Source organism: Oncorhynchus tshawytscha, linkage group LG13 (assembly GCF_018296145.1).
Source record: "Oncorhynchus tshawytscha isolate Ot180627B linkage group LG13, Otsh_v2.0, whole genome shotgun sequence".
Taxonomy (NCBI): Eukaryota; Metazoa; Chordata; class Actinopteri; order Salmoniformes; family Salmonidae; genus Oncorhynchus; species Oncorhynchus tshawytscha.
Window position 1 is genome coordinate 26,566,100 of NC_056441.1, and position 24,751 is coordinate 26,590,850.

General features: G+C 42.7%; 1 protein-coding gene across 8 annotated transcripts in view; it reads left to right on the top strand.

The window, feature by feature from the left end:
- The first annotated feature begins 243 nt into the window (after positions 1-243).
- Positions 244-24,751, top strand: part of LOC112265846 (receptor-type tyrosine-protein phosphatase U-like) — a 275,257-nt gene continuing 250,749 nt past the window's right edge. For 5 of the 8 annotated variants that reach the window (XM_042295482.1, XM_042295484.1, XM_042295485.1 and 2 more), the window contains exon 1: positions 245-447. In XM_042295482.1, coding sequence (XP_042151416.1) covers positions 375-447 — 73 coding nt within the window. In that variant the 5' untranslated portion in view covers positions 245-374. Of the gene's footprint in view, positions 448-24,751 lie in introns of all 8 variants that reach the window. The other 3 variants (XM_042295487.1, XM_042295488.1, XM_042295481.1) reach the window with 2 other exon arrangements.

Here is a 24,751-nt window from a genome sequence, read left to right on the forward strand (position 1 = left end):
GGTTGATTTCAATATAAAATGCTAATTAATATAAGATGTTCCACTCACACAAAATCTGTGTTTAATTTGTAGAGAAAATGTTTTTTGGGGGGATATGATTGTGTCGCTGCAATACAAAGCTACCGCATGGCGGCGCTGTAGACCTGTATTTGACCACTTGATTGCCGGCGCTTAGTGAAGTAAGGTTTCTTTTATCGTTCTTTGCCCCTACGTCAGCTGTAGCGGCTCAAATTGCCAGTGTGTTTTGCATGGGGGTTGACTCTTTTCAGCAAGGAATTCAGTCATCAATGAGCGGACAACTTTGGAACAGTCCTGCCGCAGTCACTCACTACAAGGATTTCGTCTGATAACGGGAGCTGGACTAAAACGTTAAAATGTATAGCGGAGTGATTCTACTGATGCTGGTCGTCGGGATCTACACTGATACTATGGACCAAGGGCCAACAGGTAAAGACAATAACGTGTTTTGTTTATTGGGAGTCACGAACTGCACCGCTGCGCACCTGTGAAAGGACAGTTGGCTGGGCTGTCCGTGGCATTTGTGAGCACTGACTGGGCACATGTTTCTAAGCTGTAATAAACATGTAATTTAGTAATTGGAAAACTAGAGTGCTATTATTCGTTTTATTTGTTTTATGTTATGAAAGGTGATCATAGCTGTTATCATAATTTGGTCGGACGGTCACGTCTAATTACTGAAGATAACTTCCAATAAGGTAGTATATTGTTTTAGTCGTTGAAATTAGCCTACAAGGATATCCAATAACTACTTTTTTCATTCATTTCAAGACTGTCACTTTTTGAGTCTATGGGAAAATTAGCTCTGTTGAGTTAAGTTAATTTGTCTATTCTTCACAGAAGGGTCAAGTGTCACAATGTTTTGTTACCGGTGGCACGGTCCGTGAAGAATTGTAAAAATGTCATGGCATAACATTTCTCAGGTTGGAATAGTTTAATAACATCGCACTCAAATTCTCTGAACTGCACTCTGTAATGTTATTGTCATATAATTAAGAGATTATGATCAATCAGTTACATTTGAATATAAATGTTGTTATCGGTTGTTTTAGATTAAACTACATCGTGGGGTGGGATTGTTTCTGTTAACGGTCAATTCGATTAAAACATCCGCACGTTCCTTTGTGTGTTATGATTTGATTGCTGAAAGCAAACTCGTCTATTATTTAACGCTGTCACGCACGCACGCACACGAACAGTTTTTACATACGACGTCCAATGCTTTATACAGCAGTTTCATTGTCATGATACCTAATACAATGACAATGTGTGTTTTTAATTCTGCAGAGACAGGTCTGGGAGGCTTACAGCAAATCAAAATGAAATCAAATCAAAGTTTATTTGTCACTTGTACCGAATACAACAGGTTTAGACCTGGCTCTAAAATAAAAGAGAGCTGCACACTCTAGGAGCTCAGATGCAAAAATGTAATTACCAACGTTTCGACAGCCAAGCTGTCTTCATCAGGGTATATTATATTGTATATATTATATTGTGATATAGTGATGTACTGGGCCATGCGCACTACCCTCTGTAGTGCCTTGTGGTCGGAGGCCAAGCAATTGCCATACCAGGCAGTGATGCAACCATGCTCTTGATGTTGCATCTGTAGAACCTTTTGAGGATCTGAGGACCCATGCCAAATCTTTTTAGTTTCCTGAGGGGGAATAGGCTTTGTCGTGCCCTCTTCACAACTGTCTTGGTGTGTTTGGACCATTCTAGTTTGTTGGGGATGTGGACAACAAGGAACTTGAAGCTCTCAACCTGCTCCACTACAGCCCCGTCGATGAGAATGGGGGCGTGCTCGGTCCTCCTTTTCCTGTAGTCCACAATCATCTCCTTAGTCTTGGTTACATTGAGGGATAGGTTGTTACTCTGGCACCACCCGGCCAGATCTCTGACCTCCTCCCTATAGGCTGTCTCGTCGTTATCAGTGATCAGGCCTACCACTGTTGTGTCGCCTGCAAACTTAATGATGGTGTTGGAGTCGTGCCTGGCCATGCAGTCATTGGTGAACAGGGAGTACAGGAGGGGACTGAGCATGCACCCCCAGGGGGCTCCAGTGTTGAGGATCAGCATGGCAGATGTGTTGCTACCTACCCTCACCACCTGGGGGCGGCCCGTCAGGAAGTCCAGGATCCAGTTGCAGAGGGAGGTGTTTAGTCCCAGGATACTTAGCTTAGTGATGAGCTTTGAGGGTACTAGGGTGCTGAACGCTGAGCTGCAGTCAATGAATAGCATTCTCACATAGGTATTCCTTTTGTCCAGGTGGGAAAGGGCAGTGTGGAGTGCAATAGAGATCGCATCATCTGTGGATCTGTTTGGGCGGTATGCAAATTGGAGTGTTTGTCTAGGGTTTGGTGTTGATGTGAACCATGACCAGCCTTTCAAAGCATTTCATGGCTACGGACGTGAGTGCTATGGGTCTGTAGTCATTTAAGCAGGTTGCCTTCGTGTTCTTGGGCATAGGGACTATGGTGGTCTGCTTGAAACATGTTGATATTACAGACTCAATCAATGACATGTTGAAAATGTCAGTGAAGACACCTGCCAGTTGGTCAGCACATGCCTGGATCACACGTCCTGGTAATCCGTCTGGCCCCGCAGCTTTGTGAATGTTGGTCTGTTTAAAGGTCTTACTCATGTCAGCTACGGAGAGCGTGATCACACAGTCGTCCGGAACAGCTTATACTCTCATGCATGCCTCAGTGTTGATTGCCTCGAGGCGAGCATAGAAGTGATTTAGCTCATCTGGTAGGCTCATGTCACTGGGCAGCTCTTGGCTGTCTGTAATAGTTTGCAAGCCCTGCCACATAAGACGAGTGTCGGAGCTGGTGTAGTACCATTCAATCTTAGCCCTGAATTGACGCTTTGCCTGTTTGATGGTTCGTCGCAGGGCATAGCAGGATTTCTTATAAGCTTCCGGGTTAGAGTTCCACACCTTGAAAGTGGCAGCTCTACCCTTTAGCTCAGTGCGAATGTTGCGTGTAAGCCATGGCTTCTGGTTGAGGTATGTACGTACAGTCACTGTGGGGACGACGTCCTCAATGCACGTATTGATAAAGCCATTGACTGATGTGGTGTACTCCTCAATGCCATCGGAAGAGTCCCAGAACATGTTCCAGTCTGTGTTTGCAAAACAGTCCTGTTGTTTAGCACTTCATCTACTGACCACTTTTTTATGGACCAAGTCGCTGATGCATCCTGCTTTAATTTTTGCTTGTAAGCAGGAATCAGGAGGATAGAGTTGTGGTCAGATTCACCAAATGGAGGGCGAGGGAGAACTTTGTATGCATCTCTGTGTGTGGAGTACAGGTGATTTAGATTGTTTTCCCTCTGCTTGCACATTTTGACATGTTATCTATCATCTATCAATAACATGTTGATAGAAATTAGGTAGAACTGATTTAAGTTTCCCCGCATTAAAGTCTCCGGCTACTAGGAGCGCCGCCTCTGGGTGAATGGTTTCCTGTTTGCTTATTTCCTTATACAGCTGTGCGGTCTTAGTGTCAGCATCTGTCTGTGGTGGTAAATAAACAGCCACGAAACGTATAGCTGAAAACTCTCTAGGGTAGTGTGGCCTGCAATTTATCAGAAGATTCTCGTGCACCAGCTGTTGTTTACAAAAATGCACAAATCGCCCCCCCCTCGGGGTTTGCTGTTCTATCTTGCTGGTGCAGTGTATATCCCGCTAGCTGAATATCCATGTCATCATTCAGCCACAATTCCGTGAAACATAGGATATTACAGTTTTTGATGTCCTGTTGGTAGGATATTCATGATCGTACCTCGTCTAATGTATTGTCCAATGACTCCACTATGGCGAGTAATATTGACGGTAACGGCAGCTTTCCCACACGCCTTCTGTGGATCCTCACGAGGCATCCCGCTCTGTGTCCTCTGTACCTGCGTCTCTTCCTCTTGAAAACAACTGGGAAGTTGGCCATGTCGGGAGAATGTCCTGTGCGTCCTGCTTGGTGAAGAAAAAATCTTTGTCTAATCCGAGGTGAGTGATCGCTGTCCAGATATCCAGAAGCTGTTTTTTTGCAGTAAGATACATTTGCAGAAACATTATATACAAAATAAGTTACAAATAATGCAAAAGAACCCCACATATTCGCACAATTGGTATGGCGCCCGTAAAACTGCTGCCATTTCACCCGGGGCCATTTTACATGTGTTGGTCGTGAACTATCTTTATCGTTTTCATTGTAGAATATACAGTTGTCTAGTTCAGAAGGAACATTTCTTTAAAGGGAAAATTCCCCTGGTGACAATCCTGGCTCAGCTTAACCTGAGTGTTACCAGTGAAAGTTTTTTTTTTGTAAGGCAGGGGCTTGGCCATGTCTAGATTCACTTGACATTACATAGTACTTAGACAGTGTAATAGTGCCTCTCAATGTACTAAAATAGTGTATTTGAAACCCAGACCCTGTGGGAGCATTCTCCATGCGACAGTTGTATGTTATAAATACTCTGGCGCTGCTGGGTATCACTTACAGACAAGCCAAGTAGAACCTTTACTAGTTACTGTTATAGTATACTGCATATAACTGGCTGTATGCATTCCCACTCCCTCCATAGTAGTGTTTCCCCTAGATTATTTGACTGGTGGGGCCCATGTAGTGGCCTCCAAAACAACATCCAGGCCCTCTGGCACCAAATCCAGGTGAACGCTATGATCCCTTATTGATGTCACTTGTTGAATCCACTTAATTTAGTTGAGATGAAGTGGAGGAGACAGGTTAAAAAAGGGTTTTCAAGTCTTGAGACAATTGAGACATGTATTGTGTATGTGTACTATTCAGAGGGTGAATGGGCAAGACAAAATATTTAATTGAAGAGGGTATGGTAGTAGGTGCCAGGTGCACCGGTTTGAGTGTGTCAAGAACTGCTACGCTGCTGGGTTTTACACGCTCAACAGTTTCCCGTGTGTATCGAGAATGATCCACCACCCAAAGGACATCCAGCCAACTCGACAGAACTGTGGGAACCGTTGTATTCAACATGGACCAGCATCCCTGTGGAACGCTTTCGACTCCTTGTATAGTCCATGCCCCGACGAATTGAGGCTGTTTTGAGGCCAAATGGGGTGCAACTCAATATTAGGGAAGTTGTTCCTAATGTTTTGTTCCTGTCGGTGAAGTGACGCTTCCTGCCTCAGTGGTCTGTTTATGGTTTATGGTTTATGACTGTCTGTGTCTGATTGCACTAACTCACATGGGTCTATTACTCCTCGCTTCTTGCTTTTCATATAGCTTATCGAGGCTGAGCAGGGCTAGTTTTCCCTATAGTTACACCTGATTGAGCAAGGTTGCTTTTCCTATAGTTATACCTGATTGAGCAGGGCTTGCTTTTCCTATAGTTATACCTGATTGAGCAGAGCTTCATTTCCTATAGTTGCATGGTGCATCCCCTGAGTGCTACCTGATTGAGTAGTTTTGCTGTTGTAAAAGCACTCCTTGTCAGATCACTGCATAGCAGCACCCGTGTATGTGTGTGTGTGTGTTGCATGGAGGAGTTATAGTAGGAGAGAAGGTAATTTAATCTGGCAGGACCCTATGTCTCCAACTCTCTCCCAGTACTGACATGCAGTCAGTGTGAAACACACCGTGATTGGGGGTGTAGAAGGTGACCGTGGGAAGGGAAACCACATGGGAACACACTCTGATGGGAGAAGGTGGGTGGGCGCCAGGTTTGGGGTTATACCAAGGACGAGGGGATAGAAGTGTTGGCTGTGCTGGATACTGTGGTGTGGATTGGACAGATCTTTCATCATACAGAAAATGATTCAACACTCACAAAGCTCTCTTGGGGAACACAGCTTGGAAAGGAGAACATGGGAGCACAAACACACACAGAGAGAAGAGGGATGGAAGTTTCTCGGATTGGTCTATCACATATTATGACCAGCCGGGCTACCTTGTTATATTTTTAGGCTTTTCTTTGCTGAACTGTACTCTTTCTTCCATCCATATGAAGATTTTCATCTGTCTAGCCCTGACTCTTCTTCACCTGACTAGAGAGAGAGAGAGTCACTTTTTAAATGAGACAGCTTTAATGGACAGACGGCTTTAAGACATCTTTAGACACGGACCGCCTTCTTCCCTCCCTCAAACGGACGGGTCAACACACGCTGAGAGAAACGGCCTCACTGCGAAGCCGTCAAGCAGACAGATAGAATGACTCACCAAAGCTTTCCCTATTACCCGACCACACACAGTTTAATTGCCACAACGTTTAGCACTTCTTCATATAGTTCTAAGGTTCGTCATTCAGGTTGCGACCCAACATACAGTACACCATTCCCATTCAAGGGTTGTATTACTGCTATGAAATAACACAAATGGAATTATTTATTGACCAAAAAAGTGTTAAATAAATCAAAATACATTTTATATTTTGTCCTGATGAAAAACAAATGATAGTCCCACTAAGCGCAAACCAGAATTGATGGTGTATAACTGCAGAATGCTGTGTCACCACCAGAAAAGCACCATCACACCACCTCCTCCATGCTTCACAGTGAGAACCACACATGCAGAGATCATCTGTTCAACTACTCTGCGTCTCACAAAGACACGGTGTTTAGAACCATATATCACAAAATTTAGACAGATTTCTACGGGTCTAATATCCATTGCTCGTGTTTCTTGGTCCAATCAAGTATGTTCTTTTATTTGTTTCCTTTAGTAATGGTTTCTTTGCAGAAATTCGACCATGAAGGCCTGATTCACACAGTGTCCTCTGAACAGTTGATGTTGAGATGTGTATGTTACTTGAACTCTGTGAAGCATTTATTTGGGCTGCAATCTGAGGTGCAGTTAACTCTATTGAACTTATCCTCTGCAGCGGAGATATCTCTTTGTCTTCCTTTCTTGTGGCGGTCCTCATGAGAGCCAGTTTCATCATAGCGCTTGATGGTTTTTGCGACTTCACTTGAAGAAATGTTCCATATTGACTGACCTTCATGTCTTAAAGTAATGATGGATTGTCCTTTCTTTTTGCTTATTCGAGCGGTTCCTGCCATAATATGGACTTGGTCTTTCACCAAATAGGGCTATATACCACCCCTACCTTGTCACAACAAAATTGATTGGCTCAAACGTATTAAGAAGGAAATAAATTCCACATATGAACTTTCAACAAGGCACACCTGTTAATTGAAATCCATTCCAGGTGACTACCTCATAAAGTTGGTTGAGAGAATGCCAGGAGTGTGCAAAGCTGTCATCAAGGCAAATGGTGGCTATTTGAAGAACCTCAAATAAAAAATATATTTTGATTTGTTAATACAATTTTCGGTTCCTACATGACTCTATTTGTGTTATTTCATAGTTTTGAAGTCTTCACGATTATTCTACAATGTAGAAAATAGTAGGAATAAAGAAAGAAAGAAAGAAAAACCCTTGAATGAGTAGGTGTGTCCAAACGTTTGACTGGTACTCTATTTATTGGCAATGCTGCAGCTGTGGCTTTTTGCAGCCGGTTTGAGTGTTCAACATGAATTTGAAGGTGCTTGACATTTAATCACCAGAGTTGAGGACCTTTGTGGTGGCCTCTGAAACATTCCATCAGTTCAGCTGGACATAGGCATAGGACTTGGCAAAGCTCTGCTGCCTTTTGTATAGGACTTCTCTGAGTCACTCAAATATATATTTTATTTCTCCTTTTGTCTAAAGGTGATTTCTTCTTATCGTTCCCGGTAGGGGGCTGGGTCTCGACAGTGGGGATGTTTGGCAGAGAAGTATATTTTCTCATAGGGCGCTGAGCTGATTGGTAGAATGGAGGAAGTGTGAGGAGAAGAGATGCAAGGAGTGTGAGGAGGGGAGAGATGGAGTAAAGCTGTGTTGTTCCTGACAGACGTTAATGTCCCAGCCTCCCAGTTAAATACCATTGTTCTCTATAGTCCCTAAAAGCATCTCAGTCCGTCAGTGGATGGCACTTTCACTGTGTGTGTGTGTGTGTGTGTGTGTGTGTGTGTTTGTGTGTGTGTGTGTTTGGATCAAACAGCCAAGGAATTGGCGAGTTTTCACATGATGTTGTTATTTTATTTCTGTCTGTCCAGCAGGGAACTTGAAACGGACCATTTTACTGTAAAATTCAGCAATAAAACACTGACTGGCGGGGACGTTCACTGTGAGTGTGAGTCTGTGTGTTTGAAAGAGAGAACGTGTGTGTGAGTGTGAGAGAGAAAGACAGAGGGTTTGTGTGCATGCCACAGTGTGTGTTTGTGTGTGTGCACTACAAGGGGCAGACCTGTCAGCTTTGTGTGCTCACTTTCAGAAGTATCCTTTAGAGTTTGAGCTTTTCACAGACAGGTAGACTGCCAGACAGTGGTTCAGCTAGTTAGAGACAGGGAGGTCTCTCGGTCACGGAGGTGGTCGTCAGTTAGACCTGTTGTCATATCATCACGGTGCCTCGCCTCGTCTCTGACGCTGATCGCCCACGACCGCTCCTCGCGTTCACCTGCCATCGCCATGACACCCATCACCACCACACTCCCTAAACGGAGCTGACAGCATTCCCCGACCGCTCGACGCCCCCGACCTGCAGGGGCCAATGTTAAACAGGAAGGAGGGGGATCCTGTCTCAGCTCTGTTCATCTGTCGCTGTGCTTCTCCAGGTGGTAGCTAGCTAACTGATGTGTTGCTGAGTCCCTGAACACCACCAGGCCACCATGTTAGACAGATGGCTGTGTGTCAATTAGCCCAACACTACCTGTCTTTGGGGTATGACGCGCTTACTTAACACAAGAAGAAAAAACAACTCCGAATCTGTAATCAACTTAGTGATCCAGATAGCCATGGTCAGTTATTTGTTTCTGTGACGCCTGCATTCAGACAAACAACTGACTGGAAGATCAGATTTAAGTTAATAGACTATGTTAGAGTTTACACTTCCTCTTCCAATGACCTGTGGGGAGGTCAAAATAATGAAAAACGATCTACCAAATAATTTCATTTTAAATTGATTATGTTGATTACTTCTCCTTGCCAAAATCATTCACCTGATGATGATATATGTATTTTTATTTTGCTAACGTATGATGTGGGTTTCCTGGGTGGGGGTCCCTGGGCAAGAACAGTTAGGAAAACCCTGAGCTAGAGGATATAGGGGCTATAATGTTGGCAGGTGTGGGTACACAGCACCTGGAGAGTCAATACACTGAGGCATCATTACAGCACATAATCTCTCTCTCTCTCTCTCTCTCTCTCTCTCTCTCTCTCTCTCTCTCTCTCTCTCTCTCTCTCTCTCTCTCAAATAACACTATATTTCCTACATGGTGCACACACTTTGTTGTGTCTCTAATCAAGAGTCTGGCAAGTGTCACTTTTGTCCAACAAACACATTCGTAAGAACTAACTAATTGAAATTCCACATCAGTCCAAATCATTCATATTCTTTATGGGTTTTGTTAGGGATCATTTGCTCAGACTGATGGAGAAGAAATCACTGCCAATATGATTAAACGGATCACTTTGGAGCTACACAGCAGAAGGGTGAGAGAGTTTTAGTGTCTGTCATCTGTTTATTTGGAGTGGCTGTGGGGGTGTAGATGTAGTAGGATGCTACCACAGATAGAACAATGAGACGGATGTGTAAATGTGAAGCATCCGGTTGGCATTACCACTCACTACCAAATATGGTAGTGAGAGGAAACCTACTGGTGGCAGTGAGAGAAGATGTAACAAGATGGATTTTGCCCGACATTATGCACATTTTCTCATCGACTAAACATTTGATCTCAATACAGTTTTCTGTTCTAGAATCTAGAATCTGTTATGAACAGAGTGGACTAAGTTTTGTGGACTTCACCCTTTGCAAAAGTGTTTTTTAAATTGCACCGTTTAGAAGGAGTGCAAAGGTGAATTGAGTTATTACACATGCACACTTCACAGAGTAGGCGTTCACTAATGGAAATATGCAGATGTATACTAGAATGCGCCAAGAGGACATCACTAGCTCGTGCTTGGCTCTGCCCACCTCCTTGCTTGTTCTACCCACTTTGACTCATTTGTTCCCATTGGAAACGACAACCTGTGGTCTATCTTGGTTTAGTTATACAAATCTTTGATGCTACCTGAGAGGAGATATACACCACAGACAACAACTCTGCTGGGATGTCTGTCCATTAAGTGTCAGTAGTTCTGATGTGATGTGATCTCTGTCCATGTAGCATCTCCCAGAACTGCCACCTGCTCTCTGATTGCTTCTGTCAGATACCACTTGCTCCGCTAAAGCCAGAGAGCTAAAAGTTCATGAATAGTTCTTTATGAATATTCCTCACCTCACCTCTATCTGAATGTATGTTTACTTTGTTGCTCAGCCAAGTATCTCTAATGATAATTCGCTAGGCATCAAACTGCCAGTCTGGCCTGACCTGCCCACCACTCTGATTGATGACAGTTGAAGTTGATGCTGGCATTGACAGCGACGGAAAATAACAGAAAAAAACACTGGTGAGTTGTCCTGATTCCTGCTGTGTGCAGCTGTAACCATGGCAATGGAATCAGCAGCAAAGTCCCTGGGTCAAAGTTTACTTGCATGATATGTTCTGGCAGCACTGGCAGAGTGTCAACGACTGTCTTTGAAGATGGAGATGACAGTTGGACCAATCCCACGGAACAAAAACATCCCTCTCGAGTCGCTAACTTATGAGTTTCGCCCATAGCTTTGGGGTAAATCATTGGAAGAGGGCCACAAGAAGCAATTTCTTATCATTTTCCTTTTCAGTTCTTTCTCTTCTGTCTCCCTATCTTACCCTTTCTCCTTCACCACCTCCTCCCCTCCCTTATCTGCATTTCTTTAACTTTTTATCCGTCCCTCTCCCTCTCCCATCATATTCAAATAATAATCCCTGTTGTAATGAATGTGTTGGAAGATGTACTACTGACTATATCCTGCATTCTTAATGATAACCGCCTCTGTTATAGCATGACTTTATAAAGGCCCCCTCTTCAATAAGGAACTGGACCTAAGGGAGGGCTGGGTCCCCTGGCTGCTGTAGAAGATATTAAAGTTTCCAAAGTACTTGTTTAGAGTTATCAAACCTCAGGGCTTTGGAGTGTCCCTGTGCAGAGCTGTAGAGTTTGGAAAAAAGTTTGGATGGGAAAACTTGAGATGTTATGAAATCCTGGAAGGAACAATCATTGTGTCCTTATGTTGCACACACACACACGCACAGACACACACACTGAACTAAACACCAGGTACCACACACACACACAGATCTCACAAGGGCACTGCAGATGGTGTGAGAGTTTTGACCCCCTGATCAGAATGGCTGTCTCTGCAGCTAGGTGTGTGTTTTTGAGGCACTGTGTGTTTGGTGTTTAGTTCAGAGGTCGAGGGGATACACACCTGGGCAGTGAGCTAGAGGAGGAGTTTTGAAACTGGGCTCTGCCGAGGTAGAAAATTATTAGGCGGGCTGTTTAAGTGGTACGATAAAACATGGAAAAACTGTTAGTGTCAATTTAAATGACTAAAAACAGATAGAAAACATGCAGAAAAGACATTGCACTATATCATTTTTTAATAATATCATATTTGAGAACTAACAACGAAATAAAAGCTAGAAAGTCAGGGAGAATCAAATGACAAAAACCGGGCATTCAGGGCACATGGCCATTTTGTTATGTTTGAGCAATGAAACACAGCGTTAGTCATGACAAAATGCATAGAATAGCAGGAAATAAGCTGTAAAACTGTGAACAGTGTGTAATTGCTGGAGATTAGCTTTAAAACTGCAACATTTTCTCCCAGAATCAATGGAAAAAAGTTGTAGAATCACAGAAAATTGGCTTAATAAGAGCAAAATGTTCCCTATGCCGCCAAGATACGTTTCTAGCTAAAAGACTATGTTAGAGTTCACATTTTCTCTTCCAATGACCTTTCATTTTAAATGTTGATTACTTCTCCTTGCCACTATCATTCACCTGATGATAATATACAGTTGAAGTTGGAAGTTTACATACTCTTAGGTTGGAGTCATTAAAACTAGTTTTTCAACCACTCCACAAATTTGCTAACAAACTATACTTTTGGAAAGTCGGTTAGGACATCTACTTTGTGCAAGTAATTTTTCCAACAATTGTTTACATACATATTATTTCACTTATAATTCACTGTATCACAATTCCAGTGGGTCAGAAGTTTACATACACTAAGTTGACTGTGCCTTTAAACAGCTTGGAAAATTCCAGAAAATTTTGTAATGGCTTTAGAAGCTTCTGATAGGCTAATTGACATCATTTGAGTCAATTGGAGGTGTAACTGTGGACGTATTTCAAGGCCTACCTTCAAACGCAGTGCCTCTTTGCTTGACATCATGGGAAATAAAAAAAATCAGCCAAGACCTCAGAAAAAAAATTGTAGATCACCACAAGTCTGGTTCATCCTTGGGGGAAATTTCCAAACACACACATGCCTGCCCCATATGTAAGGCCCTCAATGTGCAGAACACTTATCAGCCATGCCTGCCCAATATGTAAGGCCCTCAATGTGCAGAACACTTATCAGCCATGCCTGCCCCATATGTAAGGCCCTCAATGTGCAGAACACTTATCAGCCATGCCTGCCCCATATGTAAGGCCCTCAATGTGCAGAACACTTATCAGCCATGCCTGCCCCATATGTAAGGCCCTCTTTGAGTTGTTGCTGGTCCCTCTTTACTTCCTTGACTGTGATATGGGACCTACACCTACGATTGGCACACTCCATTGAAGCAGCTTCTGTAATTGCATCCAGTGTCACCAAAGTGCTGTCAAACCACAATTTGTTCATCAAATTTGATATAGCAGTGGCTCCCCCTCATTAAATGTGACTACTGCCATACTGGCTGCTCTGTCAGTGCGGCTTTTGCACACGAAGACAGTTTTGGGGCATCGCAACCATATTACAGAGTTCAGACATTCATTTGAATTCTGGGTTCCTCCGTGCTACATTCTTTTGAGGAGGTTATCATTTGACATCCTATGATATACAGGTACCATTTTATGTGCAACCTCTCTATTAAAATGTATGGCCTCCATGGTTTAAATATCAGCATGATACCCGACATAAATATTAGCATATCAGCATGGTTTTACTTTATGTAAAGCTTATTTCTCACTAATCACATTAGGCTACAGCCATATGACAGTTTAGGTCTATGTTACAGTCTCATTGTATAGTTATGTTTTCTTATCACTCTGTTTTATTAACTTTGAATAAATTTGCTGGAGCAAAGAAATAAATATTATTTACACACAGCAAGTCACCATATATTGGGCCACTCTCCCTTTTTATTTACCTGTCATTCTCCTGTCATGTCTCTGATATGAGCTGAGAAGCAAGGAAGCAATCCCTAGGACTTTGCTTATTTTCTTTAGAGCTGCATAACCAAGTACAACCCATCTGGACAAGAGGAATACCTATGTGAGAATGCTGTTCATCGACTACAGCTCGGCATTCAACACCATAGTACCCTCCAAGCTTGTCATCAAGCTCGAGACCCTGGGTCTCGACCCCGCCCTGTGCAACTGGGTACTGGACTTCCTGACGGGCCGCCCCCAGGTGGTGAGGGTAGGCAACAACATCTCCACCCTGCTGATCCTCAACACTGGGGCCCCACAAGGGTGTGTTCTGAGCCCTCTCCTGTACTCCCTGTTCACCCACGACTGCGTGGCCACGCACGCCTCCAACTCAATCATCAAGTTTGCGGACAACACAACAGTGGTAGGCTTGATTATCAACAACGACGAGACGGCCTACAGGGAGGAGGTGAGGGCCCTCGGAGTGTGGTGTCAGGAAAATAACCTCACACTCAACGTCAACAAAACTAAGGAGATGATTGTGGACTTCAGGAAACAGCAGAGGGAACACCCCCTATCCACATCGATGGAACAGTAGTGGAGAGGGTAGCAAGTTTTAAGTTCCTCGGCATACACATCACAGACAAACTGAATTGGTCCACTCACACAGACAGCATCGTGAAGAAGGCGCAGCAGCGCCTCTTCAACCTCAGGAGGCTGAAGAAATTCGGCTTGTCACCAAAAGCACTCATAAACTTCTACAGATGCACAATCGAGAGCATCCTGGCGGGCTGTATCACCGCCTGGTACGGCAACTGCTCCGCCCTCAACCGTAAGGCTCTCCAGAGGGTAGTGAGGTCTGCACAACGCATCACCGGGGGCAAACTACCTGCCCTCCAGGACACCTACACCACCCGATGTTACAGGAAGGCCATAAAGATCATCAAGGACATCAACCACCCGAGCCACTGCCTGTTCACCCCGCTATCATCCAGAAGGCGAGGTCAGTACAGGTGCATCAAAGCTGGGACCGAGAGACTGAAAAACAGCTTCTATCTCAAGGCCATCAGACTGTTAAACAGCCACCACTAACATTGAGTGGCTGCTGCCAACACACTGACACTGACACTGACTCAACTCCAGCCACTTTAATAATGGGAATTGATGGGAAATGATGTAAATATATCACTAGCCACTTTAAACAATGCTACCTTATATAATGTTTACATACCCTACATTATTCATCTCATATGCATACGTATATACTGTACTCTATATCGTCGACTGTATCCTTATGTAATACATGTATCACTAGCCACTTTAACTATGCCACTTTGTTTACATACTCATCTCATATGTATATACTGTACTCGATATCAGCTACTGTATCTTGCCTATGCTGCTCTGTACCATCACTCATTCATATATCCTTATGTACATATTCTTTATCCCCTTACACTGTAAGACAGTAGTTTTGGAATTGTTAGTTAGAATACTTGTTGGTTATTACTGCATTGTCGGAACTAGAAGCACAAGCATTTCGCTACACTCGCATTAACATCTGCTAACCATGTGTATGTGACAAATAAAATTTGATTTGATTTGATTTGATTTACAAGTTCATGGGCGAGAAGGAATATCCTCACATGTATATCAAATGCATCATCACCCCTGGAGCACTCCTGCAGCCTGGAGGAAGTGTAAACACTCCTCCTAAATTCATCATGATCACCTTCATAGTCTGCACATTCTATCATGACAGAATTACATAATCACTGGTTGGTGGTGTCTATGGTGATTTTCAGTCCAGTGTTTAGACGCTTAGGGCAAATCAAATCATGTACAAGTTGGTTTATTTGTGACATGTGGAATAAAAGCCATTGTTGGCTGTCTGCTGTCTGCTTGGCCGCTGCTAGTTGTCATCTTCATCTCAACTAATTTGCGTCTCAACGCGCTGCTTCTGGCTACCTCCTGCACTGCCACTGCCTCGATTGGCTGATCAGGCACATTTTTTATTTAATTCACTGCTTTTCTCGCATTGGCTTACTGAGATCGCCTATTTTTATTCACATACTGTAGGTATATTCTTTGCGATTTTCTAATTTGTCTCTCTTTACGTAGATTCTTCGCTGGAGATATTTTCAAACAAGGAAGTGCTGCGCGGCATGTGAGGCATTTTAACCAATCAGGTTTCTGAAAAAGGCCTTTAAATGCCAGTAACCAATCAGATGTCAGTAAATTACTAATCTTTCAGCACGATGCACTACCTCTACAAAGGATTTGGCCATGTATGGATTAGCTAATCACATGCTCCGGAAAACAAGCTTTTGAATGATATATGATTCAACATGGAGTTTTAAAAATAGCGGTTGAAGTTCTACATTTATGGTAGGTGTAGTTGATGGAGTTGGGATAAAGTGATACAAATAAAGTATTTATATACATTATTGCCAATGTATTTGTATAATTTATGATAGTATGAAAGTTATAGTTGCAAAATATCCCAACATGGGATGCATGGGATGACAGATGGAAGTAAAATCTCAATTTTTGACTGTGGTGCCTGGCCTTAAGGATGGGACCCGTTTTTGCAAATTACATACCCAAACCTAACTGCCTGTAGTTCAGGACCTGAAGCAAGGATATGCATATTCTTAATACCATTTGAGGAAGGAACACTGAAGTTTGTGGAAATGTGAAATTAACGTAGGAGAATATAACACATTACATCTGGTACCAGATGTGTGAATTGCTTTATTTCTAATGCAAGAGAAAGACCATAATATAATATTGCAGTTTAGGCGCAATTTAGATTTTGCAGTCCATGTGCAAAGTGTCAGACTGATCCAGTGAAGCCTTGCAAAAATCCAAACATTTTGTATCAAGTGTGTCCAAATTTGCCGAATTGGTCAATTTATACATTTAAGTACATAACTATAGAGAACATACAAAAATTATATGGTAATACACATTTTTAAGTTTACACCCTCCCAGGAAAGTCATACATGATGGAAAATTAGCTTCCCTACAGAAAAGACACTATCCTTCACACATCTAGATGGCCGGGCGGTGTGGGTGTGGGGCCAGAAACAGCAGGGGTTCAAAGTTTAGAACACAGTTCCTATATTATATATTAAAATAGATTTTATCAAACAAAACTACGCTAGCGTTTTATCTCTGGGACCCTCAGGATGACAAATCAGAGCAAGATTACTAAATGTAAGTACATTAAGCGGTGAATGTATCAAACCAGTTGTGGTGATAAAAGTGTTGTTGTTGTGCACTCTCCTCAAACAATAGCGTGGTATTTTTTCACTGTAATAGCTACTGTAAATTGGACAATCCAGTTAGATTAACAATAATTTAAGCTTTCTGCCCATATAAGACATGTCTATGTCCTGGGAAATGTTATTGTTACTGACAACGTCATGCTAATCAGCTCAAACGTCCCGGTGGAAGGACACTTATTGCGTAGAGGATAACAAAGCCATCACCTACAGAGAGATGAAACTGGAGAAGAGTCCCCTAGGCAAACACAAACAGACCCCACAGAGCCTCAGGACAGCAACACAATTAGACCCAACCAAATCATGATAAAAAGGGTAATTACTTGACACTTTGGAAAGGTTTAACAAAAAAAAAAACTGAGCAAAAATAATGCTATTTGGACCTAAACAGACAGTACACCGTGGCAGAATACCTGTGACTGACCGAAAATTAAGGAACACTTTGACTATGTACAGACTCAGTGAGTATAGCCTTGCTATTGAGGGGGGCTGCTGTAGGCAGACCTTGCTCTCAAGAGAAGACAAGCTATGTGCACACTGCCCACAAAGTGAGGTGGACACTAACCTCCTGCCAAATGTTGGGTACTCATCCCAAACCATCTCAATTGGGTTGAGGTCAGGTGATTGTGGAGGCCAGGTCATCTGAACTACATCACTCTCCTTCGTGGTCAAATAGCCCTGACACAGCCTGGAGGTGTGTTTGGTCATTGTCCTGTTGAAAAATAAATTATAGTCCCACTAAGCCCAAACCAGATGGGATGGCGTATCACTGCAGAATGCTGTGATAGCTATGCTGGTTAAGTGTGCCTTGAATTCTAAGTAAATCACAGACAGTGTCACCAGCAAAACACCCCCACCACATCCTCCTCCTTGCTTCACACAGGGAACCACACAGGCGGAGATAATCTGTTCACCTTCTATGCTTCTTACAAAGACACGGCGGTTGGAACCAAAAATCTCAAATTTGGACTCATCAGACCAAAGGACAGATTTCCACCGGTCTAATGTCCATTGCTCTTGTTTCTTGGCCCAAGCAAGTCTCTTCTTCTTACTGGTGTCCGGTAGTAGTGGTTTCTTTGCAGCAATTCCATCATGACGGCCTGATTCAAACAGTCTCCTCTGAAAGGTTGATGTTGAGGTGTTCTTGCCATAATATTGATTTGGTCTTTTACCAAATAGGTCTATCTTCTGCATACCAACCCTACCTTGTCACAACACAACTGATTGGCTCAAAAGCATAAAAAATCATCCACAAATTAACTTTTAACAAGGCACACCTGTTCATTGAAATGCATTCCAGGTGACTACCTCACTAAGCTGGTTGAGAGAATGCCAAGAGTGTGCAAAACTGTCATCAAGGCAAAGGGTGGCTACTTTGAAGATTCTAAAATCTAATATATAGTTTGATTTGTTTAACACTTTTTTGGTTACTACATGATTCCATATGTGCTATTTTCATATTTCATAGTAATTGATCTCAGGTGCATCCTGTTTCTATTGATGATCCTTGAGAGGTTTGATTGGAGTCCACCTGTGATAAATTTAAATGTTCGGACATGATTTGGAAAGGCACACACCTGTCTATGTAAGGTCCCACAGTTGACAGTGCATGTCAGAGCAAAAACCAAGCCATGAGGTTGAAGGAATTGTCCGTAGCGCTCCGAGACAGGATTGTGTCGAGGCACAGATCTGGGGACAGGTACCAAAAAATGTCTGCAGCATTGAAGGTCCCTAAGAACACAGTGGCCTCCATCATTCTTAGATGGAAGATGTTTGGAACCACCAATTTAGAGCTGTCCGCCCGGCCAAACTGAGCAATCTGGGGGAGAAGGGCCTTGGTCAGGGAGGGGACCAAGAACCCGTTGGTCACTCTGATAGAGCTCTAAAGTCCCTCTGTGGAAATGGGACAACCTTCCAGAAGAACAACCATCTCTGCAGCACTCCATCAATCAGGCCTTTATGGTAGAGTGGCCAGATGAAAGCCACTCCTCAGTAAAAGGCACATGACAGCCTGCTTGGAGTTTTCCAAAAGGCACCTGAAGACTCTCAGACCATGAGAAACAAGATTCTCTGGTCTGATGAAACCAAGATTGAACTCTTTGTCCTGAATGCCAAGCATCACGTCTGGAGGAAACCTGCCACCATCTCTACTTTGGCAGCATCATGCTGTGGGGATGTTTTTCAGCGGCAGGGACTGGGAGACTAGTCAGGATCGAGGCAAAGATGAACGGTGCAAAGTACAGAGATCCTTAATGAAAACCTGCTACAGAGTGCTCAGGTCCTCAGATTGGGGTGAAGGTTCACCTTCCAACAGGACAACAACCCTAAGCACACAGCCAAGACAATGCAGGAGTGGCTTCGGGACAAGTCTCTGGATGTCCTTGGGTGGCCCAGCCAGAGCCCGGACTTGAATCCAATCTAACATCTCTGGAGAGACCTGGAAATAGCTGTACAGCGACACTCCCATCCAACCTGACAGAGCTTGAGAGGATCCGCAGTGAAGAATGGGAGAAACACCCCAAATAGAGGTTTGTCAAGCTTGTAGCGTCATATCCAAGAAGACTCAAGGCTGTAATCGCTTCCAAGGGTGCTCCAACAAGTTACTGAGTAAAGGGTCTGAATATTTATGTAAATGTGATTTTTCAGTTATTTCTTATAACATTAGCAAAAACATTTTTTTTAAACTATTTTTGCTTTGTCATGCGGTATTGTGTGTAGATTGATGAGGAAATAAAACAATTGAATCAATTTTAGAATAAGGCTGTAACCTAACAAAATGTGGAAAAAGTCAATGGGTCTGAATACTTTCCGAAGGAACTATGTTGTTTGTGAAGGAGCCTTACCAGAGACCTCTCTCTCTGTTCATTGACCTAGAAAAGGGATGAGTCTGGCAGAAAGCTGCCTGTGTGTGTGTGTGTTATTCGATCAGAACAAACAGACCTTTGCACCAGTTGCTTGTTTCTTTTCTTTCTATTTTAAAAGAACATACTCCTTGCCAATGTTAATAAATTGTATTAAGCACATGAAGCTGAAAATTCATTTTCTTACAGTTGAGTTGAACACACCAGGGGCCCTGGAGACTGTAGACAAGTCCTCTATTAATTTACAGCAGGTCCCTCACTTGTTCGGTTCATGAGAGAAAACAAAAGGGAGGGATGTGGAGTAGGAGGAGGAGGAAGATGAGGGGTAGTGTAGACTATAGCCAGGGCTTTGCAGAGATTTAATAATTGTACATTGATATTAATATTGCAAAGTCATGTATGTGTATGTGTATGCCTCTGTCATCAGGGCTATTACTTGAAGTGGAACTGTCAGCGTTTTAAGTACTTTGCAGAGATGAAACAAAGAGACAATGCTAAAGTCAGCCAAAAAGATTCAATTCACAGTTTATGCTACAAAACCAACTTCATGTAAAGTTTTAAAAATAGGTTCTATTTGACAGAAAATTACATGACGTACAGTAAGGCATTGTTGGCAGAATAAATGGATGCAGTTCAATGCATGATTAATATAATTCACCAATACATTTCTTGGTAGTACAAACAATATTGTTATCAGGTTGTAAATTAAAGCTGGCCTGGTACATTGATTCAGTTTCAATGACATAACATTTTGGTCAAAACCGGACGAATGTAACTAAGGCTGGGAATGTCAATACATTCAAATTAACAAGGGCAATGATCACAAGTCAGTCATAACTTGGCTAATAGGCTAGCATATATATTTATGTAGCTCTTCAAAAACACAGAGCTTAGCATTAGCTAGCTTGTTGCTGGGAGGATGTCATGAGGGACCGACTTTTTCCCCTCATCGTTTTTCCCCTCATATCGTTTTTCGGTGGCTATATCTACAGTTGAAGTCCGAAGTTTACATACACTTAGGTTGGAGTCATTAAAACTAGTTTTTCAACCACTCCACAAATTTGTTGTTAACAAACTATACTTTTGGCAAGTCGGTTAGGACATCTACTTTGTGCAATTTTTCCAACAATTGTTTACAGACATATTATTTCACTTATAATTCACTGTATCACAATTCCAGTGGGTCAGAAGTTTACATGCACTAAGTTGACTGTGTGTTTAAAAAGCTTGGAAAATTCCATAAAATTATGTCATGGCTTTAGAAGCTTCTGATAGGCTAATTGACATAATTTGAGTCAATTGGAGGTGTACCTGTGAATGTATTTCAAGGGCTACCTTCAAACTCAGTGCCTTTTTGCTTGACATCATGGGAAAATCAAAAGAGATCAGCCAAGACCTCAGAAAAAAAATTGTAGACCTCCACAAGTCTGGTTCATCCTTGGGAGCAATGTCCAAACGCCTGAAGGTACCACGTTCATCTTTACAAACAATAGTACGCAAGTATAAACACCATGGGACCACGCAGCTGTCATATCACTCAGGAAGGAGATGCCTTCTGTCTCCTAGAGCTGAATGTACTTTGGTGTGAAACGTGCAAATCAATCCCAGAACAACAGCAAAGGACCCTGTGAAGATGCTGGAGTAAACAGGCACAAAAGTATCTATATCCACAGTAAAACAAGTCCTATATCAACATAACCAGAAAGGCCGCTCAGCAAGGAAGAAGCCACTGCTCCAAAACCGCCATAAAAAAACAGACTACGGTTTGCAACTGCACATGGGGACAAAGATCGTACTTTTTGGAAAAATGTCCTCTGGTCTGATGAATCAAAAATAGAACTGTTTGGCCATAATGTTTGGAGGAAAAAGGTAATGTTTGGAGGAAAAAGGGAGAAGCTTGCATGCCGAAGAACACCATCCCAACCGTGAAGCACGGGGGTGGCAGCATCATGTTATGGGGGTGCTTTGCTGCAGGTGGGACTGGTGCACTTCACCGAATAGATGACATCATGATGAGGGAATATTATGTGGATATATTGAAGCAACATCTCAAGATATCAGTCAGGAAGTTGAAGCTTGGTCGCAAATGGGTCTTCCAAATGGACAATGATCCCACGCATACTTCCAAAATTGTGGCAAAATGGCTTTTAAGGACAACAAAGTCAAGGGATTGGAGTGGCCATCACAAAGTCTTGACCTCAATCCTATAGAAAAGTTGTGGGCAGAACTGAAAAAGCTTGTGCGAGCAAGGAGGCCTACCCACCTGACTCAGTTACACCAGCTCTGTCAGGAGGAATGGGCCAAAATTCATGTGACGAATGAAACAAAAGCTGAAATAAATCACTCTACTATTATTCTGACATTTCACATTCTTAAAATAAAGTGGTGATCCTAACTGACCTAAGATGGAAATTTTAAATGTATTTGGCTAAGCTGTATGTAAAATTCCAACTTTAACTGTAGATGCAGGTGCCGTTTGGTTACCTAGGAAAATTTTTAAAATCGCTGTGCTAGTTAGCTAGCTATGCTGAACTTGAGCAACTCTTATCCAGTTAACATATCTCTTGCGTTCGTTAATTCACTCTGGCTATCTACTCCGATTTCAAACCACTCTCATCTGACTGCGCCAAAGCTCAGAATAACTGATTAATTTCCAAACAGGCAGCATTCGCTGAAAATGACCGGTGTCAGTAAACGTCATTTAAAAAAGTAAATTGGTCACAAATGTTCTAGATAACATATAAACAGCCTAACCAGCTCTGCTAGCAAGCTAGCCAAATTTAGCCAGTTAGCTTGGGTGCTTGAACGCTCAGATCAACCCTACTCCTCGGCCAGAGTGTCCAGTGTCAATAGTGCAGTGTGCGCTCTGAACGCTCGGAATTTGCGAACAGTCAATCTGACAACATTCTGAATTGATGAACTACCCAGAGTGCACTCTGACACACTACAGGCAATTTTTGAACACACCCTTAGCTAGTTGTCAATCAAATGTATTTGGCATTGATCAAATGGGTGGACAGGCAAGTTCCCATTCAGTTGTCAAAACGTGGTTTGGGACAAGCATACATTAGCAGGCAAGCTACAGAAGGACAAGCAAGCTACTATTTTCCATAGTTTATCAGTCCAATTTTAATGGCCAACTAGCTGAAAAAGTCTGAGAAGGTTTATGTAATGTATTTACACATTTGCAGAAATCCATTCAGGTGTATTTTGTGGCTTTTGGCAAATGCGTTCTAATGATCTAAAGTCGCGATGTTGCTACTGCCTGTAAACACACAGTCCTGTTCAAAGTGAATGATGGCAGGCCCATGTGGCAAATGGCTTATTTGCTTAATGGCCTACTGTAGCTCTGATTGGCTATGGCGCACCGGTATCTGTAGACTCAGACCCTGGACAAGACACGTTTTTATAAGGTTTTATTTACTGTAATGTCTATTATTTGTCGAAACGCACGACGGATTTCCCAGTCTATATTGCTATAGAATTTTCACGAATTTTGAAAACGAGAAAATTACCCCATCTAACTTGTCAAAAAAAGATGTAATTTTCTTCCTGCGGGTGTATATGAACATATTTCAAGTTGAAAAAACATTGCCAGTTCCACTTTATGTGCTGGGAAACTTGCCTAAGCCTGCCAGTCTAACTGTGAGCAGTGTGAAAGGGCAAAGCCAATGAACCAAATTTAGAATAGGAGAGCAAATACACTGTATGACATGTGTTTGTCACTGTTAGGGCTGTGGCGGTCATTACATTTTGTCAGCCTGTAATTCAAATCAAATTGTATTAGTCACATGCGCCAAATACAACAGGTGTAAACCTTACATTGAAATACTTACTTACAAGCCCCTAACCATCAATGCAGTTTAAAAAATCTGAATAAAATATAAAAGTAACAAGTAGCTAAAGAGCAGCAGTAAAATGACAATAGTGAGACTTAAGGGTGTACCGGTACAGAGTCAATGTGCGGGGCAACCAGTTAGTCGAGGTAATTGAGGTAATATGTAGAGTTATTAAAGTGATTGTGCAGAGAGTAGCAGCGGTGTACATGAAGGGGGGGACGGGGAAAACGCAAATAGTCTGTGTAGCAATATGATTAGATGTTCATGAGTCTTATGGCATGGGGGTAGAAGTTGTTTAGAAGCCTCTTGGACCAAGACTTGGCGCTCCAGTACCGCTTTTTATTGATTTGATTTGTTTCACCTTTATTTAACCAGGTAGGCTAGTTGAGAACATGTTCTCATTTACAACTGCGACCTGGCCAAGATAAAGCAAAGCAGTGTGACACAGACAACATCACAGAGTTACACATGGAGTAAACAATAACCAAGCCAATAACACAATAAACAAGTCAATGCCACAGGAAAAAAAAAGTCTATATACAGTGTGTGCAAAAGGCATGAGGAGGTAGGCAATAAATAGGCCATAGGAGCGAATAATTACAATTTAGCAGATTAACACTGGAGTAATAAATGAGCAGATGATGATGTGCAAGTAGAGATACTGGTGGGCAAAAGAGCAGAAACGTAAATAAAAACAGTATGGGATGAGGTAGGTAGATTGGGTGGGCTATTTACAGATGGACTATGTACAGCTGCAGCGATCGGTTAGCTGCTCAGATAGCTGATGTTTAAAGTTGATGAGGGAAATATAAGTCTCCAGCTTCAGCGATTTTTGCAATTCGTTCCAGTCACTGGCAGCAGAGAACTGGAAGGAAAGGCAGCCAAATGAGGTATTGACTTTGGCGATGATAAGTGAGATATACAGTACCTGCTGGAACGTGTGCTATGGGTGGGTGTTGTCCAGAGAGCTGAGATAAGGCGGGGCTTTACCTAGCATAGACCTATAGATGACCTGGAGCCAGTGGGTCTGGCGACGAATATGTAGCGAGGGCCAGCCTACTAGAGCCTACAGGTCGCAGTGGTGGGTGGTATAAGGTATATGGTAACAAAACAGCTGGCACTGTGATAGACTGCATCCAGTTTGCTGAGTAGAGTATTGTAAGCTATTTTGTAGATGACATCGCTGAAGTCGAGGATCGGTAGGATAGTCAGTTTTACTAGGGTAAGTTTGGCTGCGTGAGTGAAGGAGGTTTTGTTGCGAAATAGGAAGCCGATTATAGATTTGATTTTGGATTGGAGCTGTTTAATATGAGTCTGGAAGGAGAGTTTACAGTCTAACCAGACACCCAGGTATTTATAGTTGTCCACATATTCTAGGTCGGAATCATCCAGGTTGGTGATACTAGACGGGTGGGCGGGTGCGGGCAGCGAACGGTTGAAAAGCATGCATT